Source organism: Equus quagga, chromosome 18, assembly GCF_021613505.1.
Source record: "Equus quagga isolate Etosha38 chromosome 18, UCLA_HA_Equagga_1.0, whole genome shotgun sequence".
Classification (NCBI taxonomy): Eukaryota; Metazoa; Chordata; class Mammalia; order Perissodactyla; family Equidae; genus Equus; species Equus quagga.
In genome coordinates this window covers 44720518-44745969 of record NC_060284.1, presented here as the reverse complement: position 1 = coordinate 44745969, position 25452 = coordinate 44720518, and the positions used below count along the sequence as shown (strand labels likewise).

The following is a 25452-nucleotide window of genomic DNA, read 5'->3' as shown; positions in this document are numbered from 1 at the left end:
ATTTACTCAGAAGACAATTTCTCAAAGTCTGCATATTTATCCCTGCAAGTCCAAGGAAGACATTGGCAGAGTTGCAATAGCGTTAAGAATGAGTATGTTGTTCCTTTATAGATGTTTCATTTTAAGTCCACTGAACCATGACCAAGAAAGACCTTATAGTCAAAGCAAATACCATTTCCTAGGACAAAATATCTGATTCTCAATAGTGCTTCAGCAATATTGAGTATCCAAGTTGCTATGGTTCTTACCTGTGTAAGAACTCCCGGCTGTATCTGTAGTGGCTGAGCAGCTGGCGCCTGGGGTACAATTGGCACAGCATTATCCATCCTCACAGGGAATCCAGAATGCTTTGTTGTTGCTTGTAGTCCAGCTGTAGAAAACAACATCACAGTTAAACTGTTACAGGGAATGCTGGTTTAAGAAAATTCAAAAAAAATTTTTTTAAGATTTTTTTATTTTTCCTTTTTCTCCCCAAAGTCCCCCGGTACATAGTTGTGTATTTTTAGTTGTGGATCCTTCTAGTTGTGGCATGTGGGATGCCACCTCAGCATGGCCTGATGAGCAGTGCCATGTCTGCACCAGGATCCAAACTGGCAAAACCCTGGGCCGCCACAGTGGAGCGCGTGAACTTAACCACTCAGCCATGGGGCCAGCCCCTCAAAATTTTTTTTATCCTACAAAACTTAAAACACAACATTCATCCCATTCCTATGAACAGTATAAGCAAAAACAAACAAAAAACCTTCACTTAGTAAGTTACGTTCACCTTTTAATCAACTAGGGGGGAAAAAAACGTGTTTTTAAAATGTAGTTTATTAAAAGGAGGACAAGTATAATTATAACTTGTGGTTAATTAGATAAGAAAAAATTATGAAAAACTCAATAATTTATCATCTAAGTTACCCTTTTGTTTAGAATATTTTAAGGGGATGTTTCACCCCACCCCTAAAAATATATAACCTAGTTCACAAATTAGTTATGTATTTTATCTTTAACCAGTATGTGAAAGGAACAAAATATGCCTAGGATAAAAATATTTAAAAAGTAGATATTTTGGTTTACAGAAACACTTCTTTCTACTTATTTTAGAAATCTGCTCATCATTGACAGCTTTCTAATGAAGCTCTTTTGTAGCTAATGGACAGCCAGGAAAATCAAGAATTTTTTGCTGCCTTTAAAACAGTGACCGTGTCTCATTTACCTTTTTATTCATTATGCTCTCACACAAATGTTGAATAAATATTTCCTACAAATAAGAATATCCCATTCTGGGCAAAAGAGAGGGTCAAGATATAGTTCTCCCTTTTGCCAAGAATTGAGAAGAGAGCCTTCAAAGTTTTCTTTTCAACCTACCCTATCAAAACTGTCAATGTAGAGAACTTTTCTATTTTGCCTCTAATTCACTAATGCCCACAGTTTGAAGTGAACATACAAACATTTTAATTAGAATACTCCTTCAGTGACACTTTCTTAGCTACCAGCCGCTAATTTCCCTAAATATTACTATGGAGGTATCAAATGAGCAAAACTCATAAACTCTAATACTGCTGTTTTCAGCAAGTTAAGTCTTCCAATTTTCTATTTCAGTAATTTACAAGCACTTTAGTAACAAGTTGTCATATAGGAAAACACGCTCCACAAATGTACAAAGTAAGAGAGACTAGTAAAATCAGAATTAAAACACTCTACTAACTTTTTTTAAAAAGTGCCACTTACATAAAAACAAAAAGTAACAAATCCAGATATCGGATTTATCTGATAAAAACATTTGTCAGCCTTTCTTCCTAAAGCAATGCTATCTAATAAGAAAGCTAAGCAACATCAAAATTCTTATCTACATGGCTAACTACAAGACAGTGTTATTCTAATAGCCTCCTACAAATTGGTAGGAACTGAGGAAGCAAAATTTAGGAAGAAATGTTTACTATAGAAGCTCATCTATGCATCCCAGGGTGATCAAGTAAAAGAGGACAAAATTACAGAATAACAGTTTCCACTGAGCAAAATGAGTATCTATCTTAGTCAAGTGGAATAGTATAGAAAGTGGTATTTATAGTACTGACCTACAAATGTGACTCTAAGTAAGTATTAGATTGCTATAGTAATTTAGGCTAAGCCACAGCAGTCAAGCTAGTTTAAAACTAGCTTCTTCAGGGAACTCCAAGTGGAAATAAAGAATTAACAAAAGGCAACACTTTTGGAAGGTTCTCCTTGAACCCTGAACTGAAGATTGAAATTTTGTTTTGTTTTGTCGTTTTTCTTGAACATAGCCCTTTAAATAAAAAACCATGGAAGTATAGAAAGAAGAGTAAAACTACCTAACTGATGAGGGTCTATTTTCCTTTAAGTATAGACATCTTATACAAGAGCAGATGGTGAAAGAAAAGTAGGCAACCTGGAATAGAGGACTGTTGGGCAGAAACCAGCATATGGATGTGGCTGCCATATCAATTGACAACACTTTATAGGTATTTGAGTTTAAATTCTGAGAGGTAGTATAGAATAATACTTCAAAATACATAAGCCCCATTGCCTGGCTTCAAATCATGGTTCTACCACTAACTAGTTACAAAGACTCTAGGCAGATGAGAGAATCATGATCAATTTTCTCATCCATAAATTGGGCATAATGACATTACCCACTTCCTAGGATTGTTTGTAAGAATGAATGAATACATGTAAAAGCACTTAGAACATCATCTGGGATGTAGTAATACATATCAGCTTTCATCATTATCATCACCTTAATTTTAAAACTTCCATTCATTTGGAAATTTTAAAATTTGCTCTACCTAGCTCCTCAGGTTATTTAGACTTCCTAAATAGGAAAAAAATTTCCAAAGCTCACAATTACCTGATTATACCAAAAGGGTATACCACTTTCCCCTCTACCTTTTCAGTTTACATTTTGTTTTGTTAAATGAACTAAAAAGTTCTTCTGCCTCATCTCCTAAATATCATCTGAGAAGAAGCACAAAACTTCAGAGTCCCACATATGAAAACTGTTTCAATGAAACTCACTTTGGAAGAGGTGAGGGGGAGTGGGGTGGCTATTTGCTAAGTTCAGCAGAAGATCACTTAATATAAGACAACCCAAAGTACAGAATTTACTATTATGAAGTATATGCAGAAAATAATTTGGTAAGTTAGGCTAAATTTGCATTTACGGGTTTTGAATCTGCTCCTCCGCTCTCCCTGTGGTTTCTCCCTGGTTTACATCGCTATCGCTCTCCTGTCCTCCCGGTAATCTCTCAGTCTCCCCTAGCCCCTCTTTTCCTTCTGCTTGCTCCGACTCTGTCAGAAACCAAACAAACAAAAGAGTCACAGTCAATAAGTAGCTGAAGTAAAAAGATAAAAATGCTATCTGCTTCTATGTAAAGTCCTATGAGAAACCTGAATCCTGGTTTATTCCCAGAGCACTGACACTGACTTTCTACTGGGAAAGTCAAGAGTGTCGTCAGAAAATATCCTTAAAATGATTTTAACTTTTTAAATGGCTCACCAGATCAATAACCACACATTTCCCATATTTCAGGAAAAAAAGGAACTATACAGACTGGATTAGAGAACAACAATGAGAAAATGAGGAAGGATGGGAATGTGAAAATTAAAATCTTATTGCAACACATCAGGTCAGAGCCTCCTTCTTCAGCTACTCAGCTCCTCTGCTGAAAGGAGTTTGCAGGAGCAATATGATTCACAAGCTGAAGCAGATAACCTTAGTGCCTTCCCCACACAAGTACCTCAGCTTGTAGAATTTTTCAGTGCAATAATGATCTTTATATCTGAATGCAACTTAAGAGGTTTCTACATTCTTAAATATGATTTTTACATTTTAGAATAAAATTACCTTTTATTTGGAACACTAATTTTATTTTAGGGTGAAATGACACAGGAAATAAGATTTAATATACAGCAATTCTATTTACAACAAATTTTTTCAAGATGTATATATTCTGCATATTGAGAGAGACACTTATACTAGATACATGACATTGGTACAAGGTCTCAATGGGTAAGAAAACTGGTATCAGGCAGTTCAAATAAAGAAATGTTAATTGAACGCCAATGTGTCAGGTAGTATCATAAACAGATAACCAATGTAAAAAGGGTAAATCCGCTTTCTTAATTTTAGTTACCTTCATAATCAGAGACAGAGTTTAAACTTGTCAGAAATCAAAACTAAACAACCAGATACCTAATAAAAATCTGCCTAAAGCAGGTAATTCTGATATAACACCATATGATACAGGAGTTTCCCCACTTACTCTGAAAAGCAGGTGGACATACTATAAATGTTTGTTGGAATGGATCTGTCTGAGTGCAAATCTGAGTGGTTCCAGGCTGCAATGAAACACCCTGCTGGGCAACTCCAGGAACTGGTGCTGCAGATGATGGGTACAAAGCCGACTGGTAGTTTAGCAGTGAGACATCTGAATTAGCCAGAGAAAGGGTAGCAGCTGCGGCAGTAGAACTGGAAGCTAGAACACTGGCCTAAAAACAAAAGGATTATAGTTGTATACTGGTATAAAGTGGAGATAATATTTTTACACACAGAAAACCTATCCAGAAAAACTGAGAGCGAACTTTTTAAATATGATGTTAACTGTCTTTGAAATAACTCTCTGCTTAAGAAATTTTCTCAGTCTCTAAACTTAAGGAATATTATAAGGTTGAGTAAGAAAACAAAGAATAAAAAATGGCCCTGGATGGGTTGAGACTATACAAATCCCTACCTCTCCTTTCTGTGCAAAAAGTTGCTGGATGTGAAATTCTACCAAATCTCTTATGTTCTTCCATTTAAAAAGCAGACCTAGCTAAGAAATGAGGAAACTTACATCTTCAGAAACAAACTTAAACGTAAATATAACTGTTTAGCAAACAAATGCAAAGCCACCCTTAAAGTTAATTACTGGAATCACCCAACCGAACTCATAGAAATGAAGAGTAGACTAAGGGGTTGCCAGGGGCAGGCGGTGGGGGTTGGGTGAGAGAACAGGTGAAGGTGGTCTAAGGGTCCAAACTGCCAGTTATAAGATGAATAAGTTCTGAGGATCTAATCTACACCAAGGAAAAAAAAATTATTGGAAATGCTTCAATACATGTAACAAGACATATAAAGTCCTTCTAACAGAAAGAAAGTCATTTGGCTAAAGTCAGTACAACTAACAGCAGTAAGTAGTTCAATAGCCAGGTGCTATTTATTTGACTATGCTAAGACTATGAGGGCATGGATTAGGCCTTTGTATTTAATTTTTGTCAGCAGATGACTGATAGGTATTATCAGTCTATCCTGTCTTCCATCACTTTGCCAAATAGAAAATTCTTAAGAAGCAACCTAGACCACCAAAGGAAAGACTGATTTCTTTACCTCACCCTGTCCTCTTGCTAGTTTCTAGCCCACTTAGGTTTGGGTTTCCAAAATTATTTACTAAATACCTGATTGTGCACTGTATTGAGCTGGTTGCTGAAGCTCATGGTTAGATTTGTGCTTGTATTTGGGGCAACATGAGTAGTGAAGGGACTCTTGATCTGACTCACTGTATCATACATGTGAACCCTCCGCTTGCAGATCTCCATGTTCTGAAAACAAGACTTAACACTGAAAAAAAGAAATTAAAGATCTATTGAAATGAATACTGAGATTTAAACAGATAGCAATTAAGATGAATATGAATCAACCTCCCCCTACCAAGTACTGTCAGATAAAATGAATCAAGAGGTTTTATAACCATAAAGAGGAAAATCACATATCTAAGTTTTAATCTCATGATTTTTCAATGAGAAAGGAAAGCATCAGTGAGCCGAACATGCAAGTACCAAAGCTGTAGCTCATGTGATAGTTTCATTTAGCTGTAAGATAGTAACTTAACAGAGAACCACATCATGGCAAAATGCCCCAGACCATACCATACTCACTGATTGCTATGTGGAAAATCCAAGAGGTGAGTCATTGTCACAAATTGATGGTTTAGAGTTTTCAGAGGAGTAATTCTCTTATCTGCATCAATTGTTAGCATTTTTTTTAACAGATCAATGTATTCTCTTCGATCTGCCTTCTCTGCCAACATGTCTGTTCCCTCTAAGTCTGTGGACATATTCACCTTCCGAAGAAAATTTAGAAATATTATGCTTCATGACTTAACCTTTAATGCTGACATTAAATATCTGCACTATATATACAGCTGAAGAGAAAAACCTGAGGAAATTCTTTTTATTACAGTATAATCATTTTCACAGGTGGAAGTTCTTCTTATGGTGTTCAATTAAAATCTTCAATTTGGTAGAGCTTGTTGGTAGAATGAAGGTGAATAAATTCTTTTAATTCAAAATTGGGACCAAACAAGTTAAATAAAACTGACTACTACAACTTAAATGTAAAAGTTTCTATTGTTGAAAAGATTAGATGACATACTAAGTGTAAAGTGTTTAAACAGAGTTTGGAACACAATAAGCATTCAATAAACATTAGCTCTTACTAAGTATTTAGTTAGCAGAGAAAATGGACAAGAAAGAAACCTTCATAAACAGTATTTCAAAATACTGACATGCAACAAGACCAGTTAAGCAAAACCAAAGGAGAAATATATCATTATAAAAGTTTCCTTTGGGGCCGGCCCTGTGGCCGAGTGGTTAAGTTCATGTGCTCCACTTCGGTGGCCCAGGGTTTTGCTGGTTCGGATCCTGGGCGCAGACATGGCACCACTCATCAAGCCATGCTGAGGTGGCATCCCACATAGGAGAGCCAGAAGGATCCACAACTAGAATATACAACTAGGTACCGGGGGGCTTTGGGGAGAAGAAGAAAAAACAATGAGAGAGAGAGAGAGAAGATTGGCAACAGATGTTAGCTCAGGTGCCAACGTTAAAAATAAATAAATAAAAGTATCCTTTGTTAGGATGCAAACATTCTTTTTAATACATAGCAGAATATTAGTGCATTTTTTTCTGTAAAAAATGAAAATATATACTAGAAGATAACAGATTGAATCTATCTTTAATATAACCAATGGAAGGAACTGTGTCTCTGATTAAAGAGAAACATAAATGTCTGGTTTTCTGAAACTTTCCATACTCACCTGAGCCATGTCATCTAAACAATTAAAAATGTACTTTCGGGCTTCTTTTGATTTGATTCCAGTCTCCAATTCATGTTCTTCAGGTGTCTATAAAGTACAGATTTTTAAAAAAATTCCATCTGTATGTTAGTTTCACATTTTATTCTAAACTAAAGCCAGAATACAAAGAAAGAAGTGTCATCACCTTGCCAACCAGAGATGGCAAACATGAAAGTAACTTACATCCAGAAAATCTTCCGGTAGAGAGCTGGGACCTTAATAGTTGGCCACCCTTTCAGTGGTGATAAAATAAACATGCAAGCAATAATGTACCACAGCTCCGGAAGAATGTCAGTTAAGGGACATTACCGTTTTTCTCTTAAAGCTACTTGCAAGTGAAATATTTCAAATGCTAATTATTCAACAGGCTCAGAGGCAGAGTCACAGAGTTAACCAAGTTACTCAGAGATCTCTCAAGTTAAAGGAGTAGGCCCAGAAGTAAAAAGCAGACATTTGTTTCAAGAAAATATATAAGCCCTTAAAGTGGGCAGTTAGAAAATTATGTCATTTTGTCATATTTATTGAAAAGCCTCTAAAAAAATAATCATTACTAAATTACTCTAGTTCTTCCTGTCACTTAATGGTACTACACCTCCTTCTCAGTTGCTGATTCAAATATACAAAATAATCTGAGCCAACTAAACTGTCATTTAATATTTTGTTTTGAACTAAGGATAAGGCCAAATGAGTACACTGAAATAATTTTTCCAAGTATTTCCTCCTGCAAACATACATCCACACCTTTTCCCTCCTCCATCTCAAGAACTTAATGACTACACTTGGAAATCAAAGTTGGGAGTGAGGAGTACAGGAATGGGTAGTATAGTAGAGGAGACAGACCTTAAGCCTCCACAGTGGGTACCCCAAATTAGGATCTCTGTTGAAAAACCTGGTTGTTTTTGTCCCGGCACTGAGAAGATATTCAGCTGGCAGGCCTTGTGTTTGTGAAATGTAACGAATCTGAAATGTCAAAACCATCAAAACATTGATTTGGAGTAAAAAGGGAAATTATTAAAAACTTTTACACAAAAACATTATTAGCTCTGCAATAAAAAGGTACTGCAAAGAAATTAACTTTGATCTATACAAATTAAATTTATCTATAAATACATATATATGCTAACCCACTCACAGGTTATTCCCAAATATTTATTCATTAACTTCCTTCTTACTATATCTGTTATTTACATAGAAAACTCAGTTTTGAAAATTTTGTGTGTAACTTTTTTTGCTTTTTTTGTAGACTTCTGATAGAAAGTTCAGAATACTTTAGGAGATTTCTAGGACAGAAGAGAATTGTTTCCAACAAACTATTTCACAGATTACCAAGTTTTTTTTGTTCATACATTATCAAATTTAAAAGATTAGGAAAAAATTTCCATAAACCTTTCTTCCCTGGCTACTCTAGCTCCTGTCAATTGTCCCTACTCTAAATTGCTACAGTACTTATCTTTCAAACCATAAAATTAAGCACTTAATTTAGCTTCTCTATCCTCAGATCAGTAGAGAGCAGGTACCATGTTCATTCATTCAACATTTATTGAACATCCACTATGAACTAGGCCAGCAGTTCTCAAAGTGTGGTCTGGGGACACCTGGCGGTCTCCAAGATCCTTTCAGGGAGCCTATGAAGTAAAACTATTTTCATAATAATACTATGAAGCTATTTGCCTTTTTCATTCTCTTCTCGTGGGTGTACAGTAGAGATTTCCAGAGGTGATGTGTGATGATGTCATTACCCTGATGGCTAATGAAACACGTGCTTGTACATCCTTGTGTTCTAAAAATTTCCCAGATTTACTGTTCACACTTTTTTTCAGTTTGTTTTTTATTGTGATAACATTGGTTCATAATATTATACAAATTTCAGGTGTACATTGTAATATATTTCAATTTCTGTGTAGATTACATCAGGTTCACCACCCAAATACTAATTACAATCCATCACCACACACACGTGTTCACACTTCTGTTTGCTTCCACAATTCTCCCTACCTAGAAAAGCAATAGCACAGGTAATTTGATTCTCTCCCAACTATTGAGAGCAATGCAAGAGGCAAATTTTTTTTTACCATCCCCCACATATATGAATGGCTATACTCAAGATGAAATGAGAGAGAAAGAAATTTATAAGGAAATAAATCTTACTTACCACGTCTCCCCAAAAAATCTTGTTTTAATTTCTAATACAGCATATATTAATAGCTCTAAGCTACATTAACAGAGCTCTTTGGAGTCCTCAACAATTTTTTAAGAGTGTAAAGCAGAGGTCAGTAAACTATGTCTTTCAGGCTAAATTTGGCCTGCTATCACAAGACAATTTTAGACAACAGCAGGCTATTATTCTGAATCTGTGGGAGCTGCATAAGTGGAAACCAAAATACAGCATTAGCAAAATAGAAAAAAAATTTTAAATGTGAATAAGAACATTTTAAATGTGAACTTCTTCTGCATACAAAAAGGGTGAAATGTCTTTTAAAATCCAGGATAAAAATCTGTACAAGCAAATACTCTGCAAACATTTAAAAGGATAGGATAGAATTATATTTATTGACATGTAAAGATATTTCACAACATATAGAAAGAGAGATTACAAATTAAATATAATCTCATTTTTTTAAAAAAAATTACTACATTTCACTGATTCTAAGAGGCATATTTTTTTCACATTAACATCTTTGAAATTAGGACATGTCTTAAAACTGACAGCTATCATGGTTTAATCGGCAGCATTCTTTCTTAGAGGTACAGAAAAATGGTGCATCTTTCAATAAATAGTGTCTCAGATTTTAGGAAATACAGTATATATGCTCCTCTACATCCATAAGTTTATATTTGGAACATAACTATATATAGTACATATTCATTCATTCTTTCAAAAAGTACTAATTGAGCCAGGCAGTGGTAACTTTAAAAAGAGACATGGTGGGGCCAGCCCGGTGGTGCAGCAGTTAAATGCGCATGTTCCGTTTCGGCTGCCCAGGGTTCACTGGTTTGGATCCCAGGTGTGGACATGGCACCACTTGGCACGCCATGCTGTGGCAGGCGGCCCATATACAAAGCAGAGGAAGATGGGCATGGATGTTAGCTCAGGGCCAGTCTTCCTCAGCAAAAAGAGGAGGATTGGCAGCAGTTAGCTCAGGGCTAACCTTCCTCAAAAAAAAAAAAAAAAAAGAGAGACATGGTTCCTGCTCTCACACACCCTGCAGCCCTGCAGGCAAGTGAGACAGACACTAAATACATAATTCAAACTGAGTTGGTATTCTGAAGAAAATAAAGAGGCTTCTATAAAAATACATAACAAAAGAACCTGACCAAGACTGGGGACTGGTGAGGAAAAGCTCATTGAAGAAGTGATACTTTAGCTAATAAATGAGTAAGCATTGACTAAATGAAATGAATGCATGGTGGAGAAGCATTCCAGACTATGAGAACAGTATGTGCAAGGGCCTGTGCTGGAAGGAAGCATATTCTTAACCAGTGCTGAAATGATGCCAATGGGGCTAGAGTATGAAAAGCAAGAAGAAATGGTGTAAGATCAATCTGGAGAAAGAGAAAGGAAGGGGAAGGACAACCCTTGTGGGTGCTCAGAGACCCTATTAAGTATTTAGCACTTTATTCTAAAAGTGATGGGAAACCACTAAAGAGCAGGAGAGTGACATGATCAAATTTGTGTTTTGAAAAAATTGCTCCGGAAAAAGACTGGAGGGAGGCCAGAGTAGATAAAGGGAGATTGCCTAGTAGCCTAGGTAAGTGATGAAGACAGCCCAGACTAGAGTAGTAGCAATGAAAAGAAAATCAGTATAATCAAGTCGCATAGGACATAATGATCAGAAGATATGTGCATGCACACACATAGCAAACGACAATTTTTCCTTCATCGAATTTATCTCCCACAACTAAAATGTACAACTATGTACTTGGGGGATTTGGGGAGAAAAAGTAGAAAAAAAAATCATACATTGAAGAAAAAAAAAATTTATCTCAATTGCATTATATAATTATTTGTATGATTAATTACTTAATGTCTGTTTCCCATCACCAAACTATAACCTTCATGAAGGCAAAGACAATGTTTTATTCAGCATTGTATCCCCAGTGACCAGAGTACCTGACACAAAGTAGCATCAATAAGCATCTGATGAAAATTAACAAATTATACATATAAATAAAATACAAAATAAACCACAACATAACAGGTTACCTCTGAGGGGTGGAACTACTGGAGGTTGAAATTTTTGTCTCCTGGCTTAATGCATCTTTTCTCATTTTTCTACAATGATGCACTTCTAAAATTAAAATACTTCAAAATTTTAATATTAAAGAATGAAAGAGTTTCATTGTGAAAGAATGGGAAGCTATCATCCAGATACTGCTTTTCAAACAGCTTAAAATAAAGCAACAAAAGCCCCACATTTATGCAAAGAACAAGTATTAGTGTCATTTATTTTAAACAATTAAAATGTCCCCACAAATTTGAACCCATTAGCTAACATCTAGAGAGGGTACACACATTTGACTTCAATACTCACAAACATCTGCTATAAAAACTCAGCTACAGCATTTATCAAAGAGCCACAGCTGACATCATACTTAATAGGGAAAGACTGAACGCTTTCCCTCTAAAATCAGGAACAAGACAAGGCCGTCCACTCTTGCTATTTCTATTCAACACTGTACTAGTGGTTCAATGCAAAGCAATCAGGCAAGGAAAAAAGGAAATCCAGATTGGAAACGAAGATGTAAAATGATCTTTACTTGTAGATGACCTGATCTTGTAGTAGAAAACTGCAAGGAACGCACCAAAAAAACTATTAGAACTAGAGTTGTATAAGAAAACGAGTGCAACAAGGTTGCAGAATACAAGATCAATTACAAAACTCATTGTATTTCTTTACACCAGCAACAAACAATCTGCAAATGAAATTAAAATAATTCCATTCATCATAGCATCAAAAAGAACAGGATACTTAGAAATAAATTCAACAAAAGAAGCATAAATCTTGTATTATGAAAATTACAAAACACTGCTAAAGAAAACCTAAGTAAATCTGATCATGTTTATGGATCAGGAGACAATATTGTCAAGATGGTGATACTTCCCAAAGTGATTTACAGATTCAATGCAACCCCTATTTAAAAAACCAATGATTTTCTTCGCAGAAATAGAAAAATTCACCATAAAATTCATACGGAATCTCAAGGGAACTTGAACAGCCAAAACAATCTTGAAAAAGAACAAAAAGGACTCAATTTCCTGGTTTCAAAACTACTATGAAGTTACAATAACCAAAACAGTGTGGTACTGGCATAATGATAGATACAAGATACATACCAATGGAACAGAATTACAGTCCAGAAATAAATCATTAAATTTATCATCAACTGATATTTGCTAGGATGCTAAGACAATTCAATGGGGAAAGAACAGTCTCTTAGCAAATGCTGCTGGGAAAACTGCATATCCACATACAAAAGAATGAAATTGGTCCCTTTCCTTATATCATATTTAAAAAATTAACTTAAAATGTCTCAAAGACCTATACGTAAGAGCTAAAACTACAAAACTCTTAGAGGAAAATGTAGGAGAAAACTTCATGACGCAGGATTTGGCAATGATTTCTTGGATATGACACCAAAAGTAAAAGCATCGAAAGAAAAAATGGACAAACTGGACTTAACAACTCAACAACAACAAACAACCTAATTCGAAAATGGGCAACATTCTTGAATAGACTTCTCCAAAGAAGATACACAGATGTCCAATAAGCACATCAAACAATGCTCAACATCACTAATCATTCAAGAAATGCAATCAAAACCACAATGAGATATCACTTCACATCCATAAGGATGGCTATTAAAAACGACAGCAGAAAATAACCAGTGTTGGCAAGGATGTGAAGAAATTGGAACTCTTGTGCCAATGTAATGTAAAATGTTAAAGGAATGTAAATGGTGTAACCACTGTGGAAAACAATTGGTTGGTTCCTCCAAAAGTTAAACACAGAATTACCATGTGACCCAGCAATTCTACTATATACCATTCTCCCATATACCCAAAAGAATTGAAAAGAGGGACTTAAAACACTTGTACGCCAATGTCCATAGCACCATTATTCACAACAGCCAAAAGGAGGTAACAAGCCAAATGTCCATCAAGAGACGAATGGATAAACAAAATGCAGTGTGTGTGTGTATATATATATATATATGTTTATGTATGTATGTATATGTATACACACACAATGGAACATTATTCAGCCATAAAAAGAAGTTCTGATTCACGCTACAGCACAGATGAAAAACACGCTAAGTAAAAGAAGCCCATCACAAAAGACCACATATTGTATGTGATGAATATGATATGTTAGAAAAGGCAAATCTAGGGACAGAAAGTAGATCACCCTAGTAGCTGCCCAGGGTGAGGGGTTAGAGGAGAATGGGTATTAACTGCTAATAGATATAGGGTTTCATTTTGGAGTCATGAAAATGTTCTAAAACTCATTGTGGTGATGGTTCACAACCCTGTGAACATACTAAAAACCAGTGAGTTGTACATTTTAAATGGCCGAATTACATGGTATACAAATTATATCTCAATAAAGTTGCTTAAAACTCAGCTGTGAGAACAAAGACGCTGCCATAGGAATCTTTTTGTATAACCAGAGATGTATCAAGATAAACTATCCCCAATCCAGCTCTGCAACAGCAGCATCCTATTTATTTAGCATGGGAAAAAATGACTTCTTCCTACTATCCACAGTTTTACATCTACGCACCAGGCAAAAATTCTCAAAACTACTCTAACATTTCTTTACAAGGAAAGCCCTAGTTGTACCTCAGCTTCTAAATCTAATTGCATTTGGTTCCACTCTGTAGCAATTTACAATACCAATGTATCTACTAGGGTTGAAAGGATGCCACAAAACACTTGGCCTAGGAATCGCATTTTGGAGGCTGTAATTGCTCAGAGCAATGTTTCTTAATCAGGGATCCATGAATCCCATAAATTTGTACACAAAACATTGTGCACAGATTTTTCTGAGAAGATCTATAGCTTCATCAGATTCTCAAAAGGGTCTAAGACGCAAAAGGAAGTATCAATGGCTTGATTCAGTCAACTGTAATTTTGCATCATACAACCTCCCTCACACTTCTTTGTTGTTGTCGTAAAATACAGAAGCTAGCTTGTTTCTCATGAGGTAAAAGAAAGACTAAAACTCACAAAGCTCAATGTAACTGGTTACTTATCACATGAGCAACCCATTTTTTATGTTTCACTCAAAAATATGCCCAAAGAGTCAAATTTTTGGAAGTTAGTAAATGTTCTATCACTCTAAAATGGATCAACAAGTCAAAATTCTAGGCCGAATAGGTAAAACATTGTTTCGCTCTTTTTTCCTTTTAATAATTACAGATAACCATTTACTTCTCTAAATAAATAAATAAATAAACAAATGTCACAATGTCAGGAGCTGAGGGTACACTGGTGGAATGAAACAGTCTCCGCCCTCAAAGAGATTACAGCATAGTCATTAGAACCATTTTTTTAAAGAACAAGAAATGAGAATTCATAAATTACTTCCATGGCAAAACTTCTTCCCTCAGGACCAGCTGCTTAAGAAATTATAGCATATCTTCTAAAGCTCATCTGTTTTGACACTTGACACATAGATCATTTATTAGAATACTTTTCAACTCATATGATTTGCCTCCTAAATCCTATTTTACAGAGACTCAATATACATTGCAGCTTCTGGGGTCCAACTTGTTTCAGTATGCAGAGAGTATTTATTCAGTGTGTGTCATGTATAAAAGGAAAGAATAGCTCCAAATGAGCCAAAGTTCACTCTTAAAATTCAAACTCTACATCTTTATTTTCATATCTTAACTCAAGACACATTAGTTAACCAAAGTCAAGTCTCCAATAAACCATTACAGATCTGGAAAAGTACCAATCTAAGGTAATATAAAATAAAATCCTTTTTTAAATGTAGAATTGCAAACATAACTTCAGACTAAGAAGCAGGTAGAGAAAATTCTAGTCTTTAAAAAATTCTTTCTAATTGGACTACTCTTTCCCTACTATCTAAATACTTCACTAGTACTTCTCTTCCTCCAGAATCTATTTCATTAGTAACTGCTTGCTTTCCATTTGCATCCAAATAAACACTCTTACCTGATCATATTCTGAAGCACCAGGATAAAGAGGCCATCCCAGGAACAGCTCAGCTATCACACACCCCAGTGACCACATATCAATAGCTTCACAAAATGGTAATCCAAGAATAATTTCAGGGGCTCTAGCAAAAACAAAAACAGCAGATAAAAAAACCCAAAAACATTATTTGGGGAAATTAACTAAGTCAACTAAGTCCTGTTTTACTACAGCTCAAGGTATGCTGATTTAATGAAAGTGAAAAGATTTTTAGCATAAAATCCATCATCTGAAACTCTTGGAGCCATACTGTTTTGGAATTCAGAATTTTTTGAATTTCAGAAAGGTACTACCATGCATAAACTACATATTGTATAATAATCCCAATGGAGTTTAGGGAAGCATCCCACAACCAAACACATTAATACTTCTACAACAAAATATATGAGCAGCACAACCAGAGGGACCTACAACTAGAATATACAACTATGTACTGGGGGGCTTTGAGGAAAAGAAGAAGAAAAATATATATATGAGCAGTCATACTAAGTCAGCTAAATAAAGACTCTAAATAGCCTACACTGGTCCAAGTCAGGTCTTGCCAATAAATGAATTTATACCAAACTTAGAAAAGGATTTCCAGTTTTGAGAGCTTTCTGAATTTTGAAATCACTTATAAGGGATCATAGATTTATTCTTTTTAGTCTTAGCATCTTTTTAATTATGAAAAAATCAATTAAATGGCCTGATCAACAAATACCCCTTTGTGACAGAAATGCCTTCTATGGAGACACGGTGGTTAACAGCACAGACTTTAGAGCCAGCCTATCAGGGTTCAAATCCTAGTTCCATTATTTAATAGCTGTAGGCAATTACTTAATCCCTTTGTGCCTCAGGTTCCTCATTCATAAAGTGGAGATAAGAGTACCTACTGCATAGGGTTGTTATAAGGTTTAAATAAATAAGTACTAAATAATAATAATAATGTTTAAATATTAAAGCTCTTGACCAGTGCCTGGCACATGGTAAGCACTATGTAAGTGTTAGATATAATTATTATTATTATTATATTATCATTATTTTAAAACTCTGAATACTTTGTGTGCTTTTAGAAATAGCAATCTCCATTAATATTCCAAGTGAGAAACCTAACACTAGGGGAATGTTAAAGAGAAGACTAAGGTAACAACATAAACTAATAGTTTTATATATATGAACACATCTAAGGCAAATTACTATCCCCATTTGTAGAGGAAGAAACTGAGACAAACACATCAAGTAATTTGCGCCAAATCACAAAGTTAATAAGTAGCAGAGCTAGAATTTGAATCTTGTCAGTCTGGCTCTGGAGTTGAGTATATCATACTGTCTCTAAATAAGAAAAAGTTAAGTACATTTATTTGCCACGGTAGTATACATGGCATTTTTCAGACTGTGACTAAAATTATGAGATAAATGGGTTCAAAAAGGGGATTATATGGGGCTGGCCTGGTGGTGCAGCAGTTAAGTGCGCACATTCCGCTTCAGTGGCCCGGGGTTCGCCGGTTCGGATCCCAGGTGCAGACATGGCACTGCTTGGCAAGCCATGCTGTGGTAGGCGTCCCACATAGAAAGTAGAGGAAGATGGGCATGGATGTTAGCTCAGGGCCAGTGTTCCTCAGCAAAAAGAGGAGGATTGGCGGCAGATGTTAGCTCAGGGCTAATCTTCCTCAAAAAAAAAAGGGGGTGGGGTGATAATAATAGGTAACACTAGTATTGATAATAATAATAGATGACACTGATATAGTGCTTACTATGTGCCATGCACTATTTTAAGTTCTTTATAAATGTGGTCACTTAATCCTTACGACAATCCTATGAAAGCAGGCATTATTACTGTTAAGTCCTCAATTATAAGATGCCTATTTTAACATCTCTGAAATTCAGAAGATTCTGGCAAATGAGGGTATATTTTAGTTTAATGACAGTGCTTTTATTTTCTTATTGGTACATAAATAATGTTTCATCTTATAATCAATGGTATCTTAGATTCTATGTAATAAGATATAATTTCCATTTTACAGATGAAGAAACTGGGCACTGAGACGTTAAGTAACTTGCCAAAGGCAAGACAACTACTAAAAGATGGAGCCCAGGCAGTTGATCCAAAGTCTGAGCTCTTAAAGACTTCATCATCTTCTCCAAATAATTTCCTTTCCTTCTTACAGGTCACAGAATTTGAATCTATAAGGATACTCTAGATCCAGAACCCTCATTTAACAGGAGATAAACGGAAAAGCAGATTTCACTATTAGGAAACATCTAAGAGGCTGGGTCTCCCCTCATGGAGTGCGTAGGTTTCTCAAACTTTTCTTTCAGGTAAAATGTGCTTTTTGTTGTTGTTGTTGTTGCTGGTGTGTGTGTGTGTATGTAAGGGAGGAGATTAAGCGGGGAGGGTATAAAGATATTTCCCTAAATAAGAATATCATCCCTAAGTAATTTTCTAAATAAAGAGCTCTTAGAAAACAGGGTAAATTAGACTCCATAGGGTCTGGAAGCTTTCCTGATCCTTGCACAAAAACAGCAGAAGATCCAGGCCTGTTGAGACTTACACTATTTGACAGCTATGGGTGGAACCACCACTATCAACAGTCTTTGTACTATTTGATGTGGACTGTGGTTTTGTTAGCCAAAGAAACAATCTTCAAAAGTGATAATCCTGTTGTAGGTGGCTAGAGGCACATATGACTGATGGAATTTCAGAGTTTAATTAAATCTCAACCACTGTGGCATGTTTTTAGGACAGCACAAGTTTGAGAACATTAACAACTAGAGGGTAAGAGTACCCAGAAACATAAAAGGCTTGCTAAAATTGAAAAGGAACAAAATTTTTACTTTGCGAGCAGAATCATTAATTTCCATGTTCATGACAGTGCCAAAAATAGCTGGCAGGGAGAACGCAAATGGCTTTGTGCCAAAATAAAAACTGGGCTTAGAACATTCTGAAGCATCAATTGAAGAGCAGCAGATTGAGTTTGCTATTCCCACTATAACAGGAAGACATTTTAAAATCCCAAAGGTAGGTCACAGGGAGAGGCCAGGCCACCCAATAACTTACTTCTTTAAAAAGATAGCAATAATATGCAATAAACCGTTAGGATTCTAAAGCTTCAAGTTTCAGGAAATAAAGAAAAACACTAATTCAGCCCCCAACTCCCAGTAAACAAAAAACCCCTAAGACTGGCTGGAATCAGTTTTTCCATTGGTCTCATCCTGCTTCTGGAGTTAGAAAAGCAGCTGAGGATTTCCAGCAAAAGCTCACTCAAAACGATAACTCTACCACACAAAAAGGTGAGTATCAAAAGAAAAAAATATGAAAGCAGTGAAAATAAAACAAAATAAGTCTTCTCAGTCTATTGAGAGTTTATTAGAGCCTAGAAACGTTATACATCTAAACTCTACGAAGTGAAAAAACTGGTTATTTTCTTTAAACAGAAAGAAATCATTTAGAGCAGGTTCATCTCTAAAGACTGAATATTTTAAACTGAATTCAGTTTATAATTCTTGGTAATATTTTCATTACTATATCATCTTTCCCCTTGGCCTCCATTATTTCTCAATCCCTCAATATACACTCTAGACACTGAAATTCTGGTTCTACTTCATCTGTATAATAAGAAGCCTGAGTTGGATAATTATTCTTCTACTCCCTTTCCAGCTCTGATATTCTAACACGCGGGCAGTAAAAAAGGTTACCTACTGAAGCACAGTATGGAGGAAAAAACCCACAAAACTGGCAGTATTCACTTTAGTAGGAAAATGGCATTAATTGTACTTTGGACATGGGGGGGGGGTGGTCTATCCTTTTTTTTTTTCTTCTCCCCAAAGCCCCCCAGTACATAACTGTATATTATAGCTGTGGTCCTGGTTGTGCTATGCAGGACATCACCTCAGCATGGCCTGATGAGTGGTGCCATTTCCATACCAAGGATCCAAGTGGGAGAAACCGCAGGCCGGCGAAGCAGAGCACGCAAACCCAACTACTCGGCCACAGGGCTGGCCCTGGGGCGGGGGGAATGGGGAGGGGTCTCCTCTTTGAAAATATATCCCACTGTTAAAGTAAAGATACTAAACAGGCTTTAATTACTATAACTAGGTGGTAGAAATAGCAATCCCTGCCTTTTGATTTCCCAACTTCAAACTTCTTTAAACTGAAAAATGCCTCCAAAGTCATAAAGCTTTATTTCACTGGAACCCAGAGCAAGCTGAGGTTAAGATCACTTAACAGCACAAATCATTCTCTGCTCATTTTCATGAACACTCTTATTTCTTCCTGCCCATCTCAGAGGCATCAAACTTACTTACCAGATCAGAGATGTTACATAAAGTATAACTTCCTGCATCTGTGGCTTAGGTGAAACTGTAGTTTCAGATGAAACTGGATTGTTTGTTGTCTAGGATAAAGTGAAAATATGCTTTGCTTCTCTAGACCTTGTCCTTCTTCACATAACAAATAAAGTGATCTCAACTTTAGATAAAGGCCAGCTAGTTCGTTCAGAATGGAAAAGCACTGAGCTTATAAGCATGGCAAATCTTTGTGCCTAAAACTCAAGCCCCAAAGACAACAACTTTTCTTGGAATTAGTCTACTTTTACATACAGTGGGCCAGGAAATAAAGTATATTATTTCCAACGCCTGAGTCACTTAGCCATGCCCATGGCCAAGAGAGGCAGCATGGTGGCAAAAATTTATGTCAACTGATAATATTTTGGCATATTATCAGCAAGATGAAGCAATCTAAACTAAAAAGAAGCATAAGAGAAAGGCAGCCTTTGGAGCCAGAATGTTTCACTAGCCAAAATGATTTTACAGAAGTTTTCTGAAAGACAAGAGGGCGAGGACTTAAAGGACTCTAGTAAGACCACAAAACAATATGAAGAGGACCACTGTGGATAAAACTAATGATGAAGAAGGAATGCCTTAGCTGCTATTCCATTTGCCTTAGGCTCATTATCAAGTATTCCTGTGACACAACAGAACACTCACGTTAAATCCTAAACATACTCAAGCCGTGGATACTGAACCCCAGTTTGCAAATTATATATCTGATAAGGGATTACTATCCAGAAAATATAAAGAACTGCTAATACTCAACAAAAAAACTAAACACAGGGCCAGCCTGGTGGTGTAGTGGTTATTAAGTTTGTGCGCTCCTCTTTGGTGGCCTGGGGTTCACAGGTTCAGATCCGGGGAATAGACCTACACACTGCTCATCAGGCCATGCTGTGACAGCATCCCATATACAAAATAGAAGAAGACTGGCACAGATGTTAGCTCAGTGATAATCTTCCTCAAGCAAAAAGAGGAAGACTGACAACAGATGTTAAGCTCAGGGCCAATCGTCCTCACTAAAAAAACCAAACACAATTTATAAATGGACAAAGAACTCGAATAGACATTTCTCCAAAGAACATATACAGATGGTAATAAGTACATGAAAAAATGCTCAAAATTACTAATCATTAGGGAAATGCAAATCAAAACCACAATGAGATATCATTTCACACACATAAAGATGGTTATTACTCAAAAAAACAAAAACTAACAAGTGTTGGTGAGGATGTGGAGAAATTGGAATCCTCTGCACTGCTGATGGGAATGTTAAATAGTGCAGCAGCTGGAAAACAGTTTAGTGGTTCTTCAAAAAGATAACAATGGAATTACCATATGATCCAGCAATTCTACTTCTAGCTATATATGCAAAAGAACTGAAAACTGGGACTTAAACACTTGAAGGCCAATGTTCATCACAGCATTATTCATAATAGCCAAAAATGTGGAAACAACCCAAGTGTCCATCAACAAATGAATGGATAAACAAAATGTGGTATATACATGCAATGGAATATTATTCAGTCATGAAAAGGAACAAAATTCTGATACATGCTACAGCATGGATTAACCTTGAAAACATTATGCTAAGTGAAATAAGCCAGATACAAAGGGACAAACATGCTATAATTCCACTTATGTGCAATATCTAGAACAGGCAAATTCATAGAAACAGAAAGTCAAACAGAGGTTATAAGGGGTGTGTGGGGCGGGGACAGAGTTACTGCTAACAGTTACAGAGTTTCTGTTTTTGGTGATGAAAAAATTTTGGAAACAGAGAGTGGTGATGGTTACACAACATTGTGACTGTACTTAACAACAATGAATGGTATACTTTAAAAAGGTTGAAATGGTAAACTTCATGTTAGGTAGATTTTACCACAATTGGAAAAAAAACGGAGATGGCATATTTTCTGAGTCCTTATACAGGTTAAAATATCCTTACATTATTTTCAAACGTAATATAAAATTCTTAGTTCAGAATTTCTATTTCCTCAAAATTAATTACAGACATTTGGAATGTTAGACATATCTCCCGACAAACATATTTCATAAGTTACCTATTTTTTTGTTTATTGTTTCACTTCTTGATTGGGTGAATGTACTATTCATATCTAGTGCATGAACATTAGAATATCAGATTCATTAAAATTAATAACTAGACAAATAAATAAAGGAGATACTAAGATATAAAAGCTCATTTAAAAAAACTTTCCCCTCTTCTTTCAGTAATACTCCTTGGTTACAGCACAGACAAAATTGTATATATAAGCATTTAAGTACTGTCCCAATAATTACTATATATTAAAAAGGTAGCTTTGTTAGAAGTATCAATCTAGGAATATAGGGGCTGGCCCCGTGGCCAAGTGGTTAAGTTCCTGCACTCCATTTCAGTGGCCCAGGGTTTTGCCGGTTCGAATCCTGGGCGCAGACGAGGCACCACTCATCAGGCCATGCTGAGGCAGCGTCCCACATAGCACAACCAGAGGGACCTACAACTAGAATATACAACTACATACTAGGGGACTTTGGGGAGAAGGAGGAGGAAAAAAAAAAGAAATTAAAAAAATCTGGAAATATAAATCACTAAAGTAGAAGATACTTGGGTCAAGGCCATTCTCAGATAACCAAGTAAGTTCAAAGTATTATGGAGAATGATAAAACAGAAAGAAACCTTAGCAATCATCTAATCTAATTCTATTACGTAAGAAAGAAAATGTAAAAGAATAAAATGTTGCTAAAGTTAAACCTGAATTATTCCCAAGGCATCTTACCTGCAAAGATATGAACTTGGAAAAAATAGCAGCATATGCCCAAATTCATTACAAATAAGTAAACATCTTTAATATTTAAAGAGTCTTTAAAATGAGAAAATTAGTTATAATGGTACTAAGGAAAGAACCAGATGCTAGGATAATTCAACTAGGAACAATCTTCAGAATCAGACAATTAACTTTTCTAGGGTTAAATAAAATTTCAGAAATAAAATAATGTTACATATAGGAATGCCACACACATGGAATGAACCAAAACATATCCTATTTTTATCCTGGAATCTGTAAATAAATTCATTGTTATATGTAGTCCCATGTAATATGTTAAATGAAAACACAGACTGCTAGTCTAAGATTTGTTTTTTAGCATTTGCCACTTGCCTGTAGTAACGTGACTGTAAGTAGGTTGAGCACACAGCTTTGGAAACATGACTAGCAGAACCAAAGTCAATGACCTTCACTCGGTAGGGTTGGCGCACTGGATCAACCAGCATTATGTTTTCAGGCTTAAGGTCAGCGTGAATCAAACCAAGGCTCTTGAGCTTCATCAGGGCTGTGGCCACCTGCTGCAAGATTGGTCTGATGTACTTGAGTGGCAGTGGGCTAAACTTGTTCTGCTTTAGAAAATCATATAAGTTCTGCTCCAGCATCTCGAACACAAGGCAGGTGTGATTCTTATGCTGAAAACATTCATAAGAACGGACAAAATTATACTCATCAGCATTTTCACTGCTTAGGCGGGAAAGGATGCTCACTTCAATCTGTCCTTGTCTGGCATACGAGGGATGGTTCTTCAAGATTTTAATAGCCACAATTTCCTTGGTGCTTCGCTTCCAGCACTTAGCCACCTGTCCAAATGTTCCCCTGCCTAGGAACTCCAAGACTTCATAGCTGTTGGTCATAGAGCAAAGGATCTCATGCTGGACCAGCTGGTAATCCCCTTCTCCGCTGGAACTGCTACTCTTTGTGGTCACAGTGGTGGTTGTGGCAGCAGCACCCACCACAGTCCTGTTTTGCAGCATGAGAGGGGGATGTTCTTCTATGATTTGCACACTACCGTTGCTGTCAACTTCTTCACTTTTCCTTTTCAATCCACATTTTTGATATGGCTCAAGCAAAGAAACGTTGCTTCTGTGAGTCAGGGTCTGGCTGCTTTGGAAGGTTGATGTAGCAGCGCTGGCCGAGCTATCAGCGGCTGTTACAACAATATGCTCCACTGCAGGGGCTGGGAGGAGGAGGCCCTGGTCGTAAGCAGGGATGTTGAAATTTGCTACCTGGTGAGAGGAGTTGGCTTGCCCTTGTGTGGTTGGGAGGGTTTTGCTGTGGGTATAATATTTGTCGTTGCTGCTCTGTCCAGAAACATCCCAGCCAGAGGGCTCTATTTTCAGTTTCTTCGCACTGCAGAAGGCACTCGACGACACTGATGGGGGGGAAAACACCTGCAGCTGTGATGCCATACCTACGTTGAGAGAGAGAGGAAGAATTAGACCCTCAATTTCATACAATGCCTCAATTAGATTATATAAGAAAACTTTTGGTTTAGAAAAACCACAAGTAAACATATATCTGGCTGGGGTTTTATTTTATACATTTTCCAAACTATGTTTCCTATTATAGAAGGATAAACTTTTTGGTCTAATTACATATCCTTAATCACTCTTTGAGACTCAGCAATAATAGGACACATTGTTAAAAGAGTATGAACATCTATGATGGTTTATAAAATAATCATCATGATAATATAATAATAATAGCTCAGATGACTGATCACTTCTATGTGCCAAGCAGCAGACTAAGCACTTCAAATGCATTACTCATTTAATTCTCACCACAACCCTTTGAAACAGATACTATCAATATTTCCATTTCACAGATGAGGAAACTAAGGCACAGAGTGGTTAAAGTAATTCACCCAAAATAACACAGCTATTAAGTGTCAGCGCTGGAATTCAAATCCAGGCTCTTTGACCCCAGAACTCATTCCAAAGCTCTGTCTTCATTCCTGCCCTGATTAACTTCTTAATCAATTATTTAAATTTAGACATAGATGGCATACTTGTAAAATTCACAGATGAACCAAATTTGGGCAGGATACTCAATACTGTTAAGCAACAGGTCCAAAAAGATCACAATAGGGTAGAAACAACAAGAAATATCTAGCAGACAAAATTTAATATAAATATAGAGTCCTACTTAGGTCCAAAATACGATTAGCACAAAGCACAAGGATATACAAGGTTTACCAGGAGCACATACGAAAAACACTTTCAGTTGGTAAGAAAAACATTACACAATAACGTTCCCCTCCCCTCACGAGTTAATTCAACCTTAAACCACAGTCACAGAAATCGTGTCCAAAATGTGGAAGACAAAGTGAAGGCTATCCACTCTCTCAGATCGGACATAAAATCGGGTCTAGCTATGTCCAGTACATTATAAGGGGACCACTGACGAACTGACCAGAAGAAAGTAATCAGGATGATGCGAAGCCTAGAGAGGATATTTTGAAGAACCACAGGATGTTCTTCCTAGAAAAATATGGGGAAAGGGAGTGAGAACAGCCCAGCTCTCCATCCCCAAATGTCCCATAGACATCGCAAGCTCAGTAAACCCAAGGACTAATCCCAAAGCTAATACTTTCAGAATAATGTCCAAACATTTGAAATAGTATACAAACCATTTCAAACTTATCTTTTTTCTCAACCACATAACCCTCAGATGACTTGGAGCTCTATACTAATCCCTTTTCTCTTGCTCCACATTTTCCCCCTTTTCAATAACTACTTCCCAGGATTAGTCATCTGTAAAAGATTCTCAAATCTCTATCTCTAACCTAGACTTCTCTCTCGAACCTCAAATCCTTATTTCCAAATAACCACTCCACACTGCAACTTGGACATCTTACAGACAACTTAAATTCAACATGTCCAAAATTAAACTTATGAGCTTCCACCGCATCCCCAGTCTTCTATCTCAATTATGAGATACCACTATATACCTATACCACAAGCCAAAAATCAGGGAGGCA

General features: G+C 36.4%; 1 protein-coding gene across 6 annotated transcripts in view; it reads right to left on the bottom strand.

The window, feature by feature from the left end:
• The window catches only part of HIPK1 (homeodomain interacting protein kinase 1), a 48828-nt gene that overhangs the window by 15292 nt on the left and 8084 nt on the right, over positions 1–25452 (bottom strand). For all 6 annotated transcript variants that reach the window (XM_046645112.1, XM_046645108.1, XM_046645107.1 and 3 more), the window contains exons 2-9: positions 22806–23883; positions 15301–15424; positions 7959–8078; positions 7080–7166; positions 5920–6104; positions 5440–5602; positions 4269–4494; positions 249–370 (exon numbers count right to left, since the gene is read on the bottom strand). In XM_046645112.1, the coding sequence (XP_046501068.1) occupies positions 249–370; positions 4269–4494; positions 5440–5602; positions 5920–6104; positions 7080–7166; positions 7959–8078; positions 15301–15424; positions 22806–23881 (2103 nt within the window). In that variant the 5' untranslated portion in view covers positions 23882–23883. The remainder of the gene's footprint in view (positions 1–248; positions 371–4268; positions 4495–5439; positions 5603–5919; positions 6105–7079; positions 7167–7958; positions 8079–15300; positions 15425–22805; positions 23884–25452) is intronic.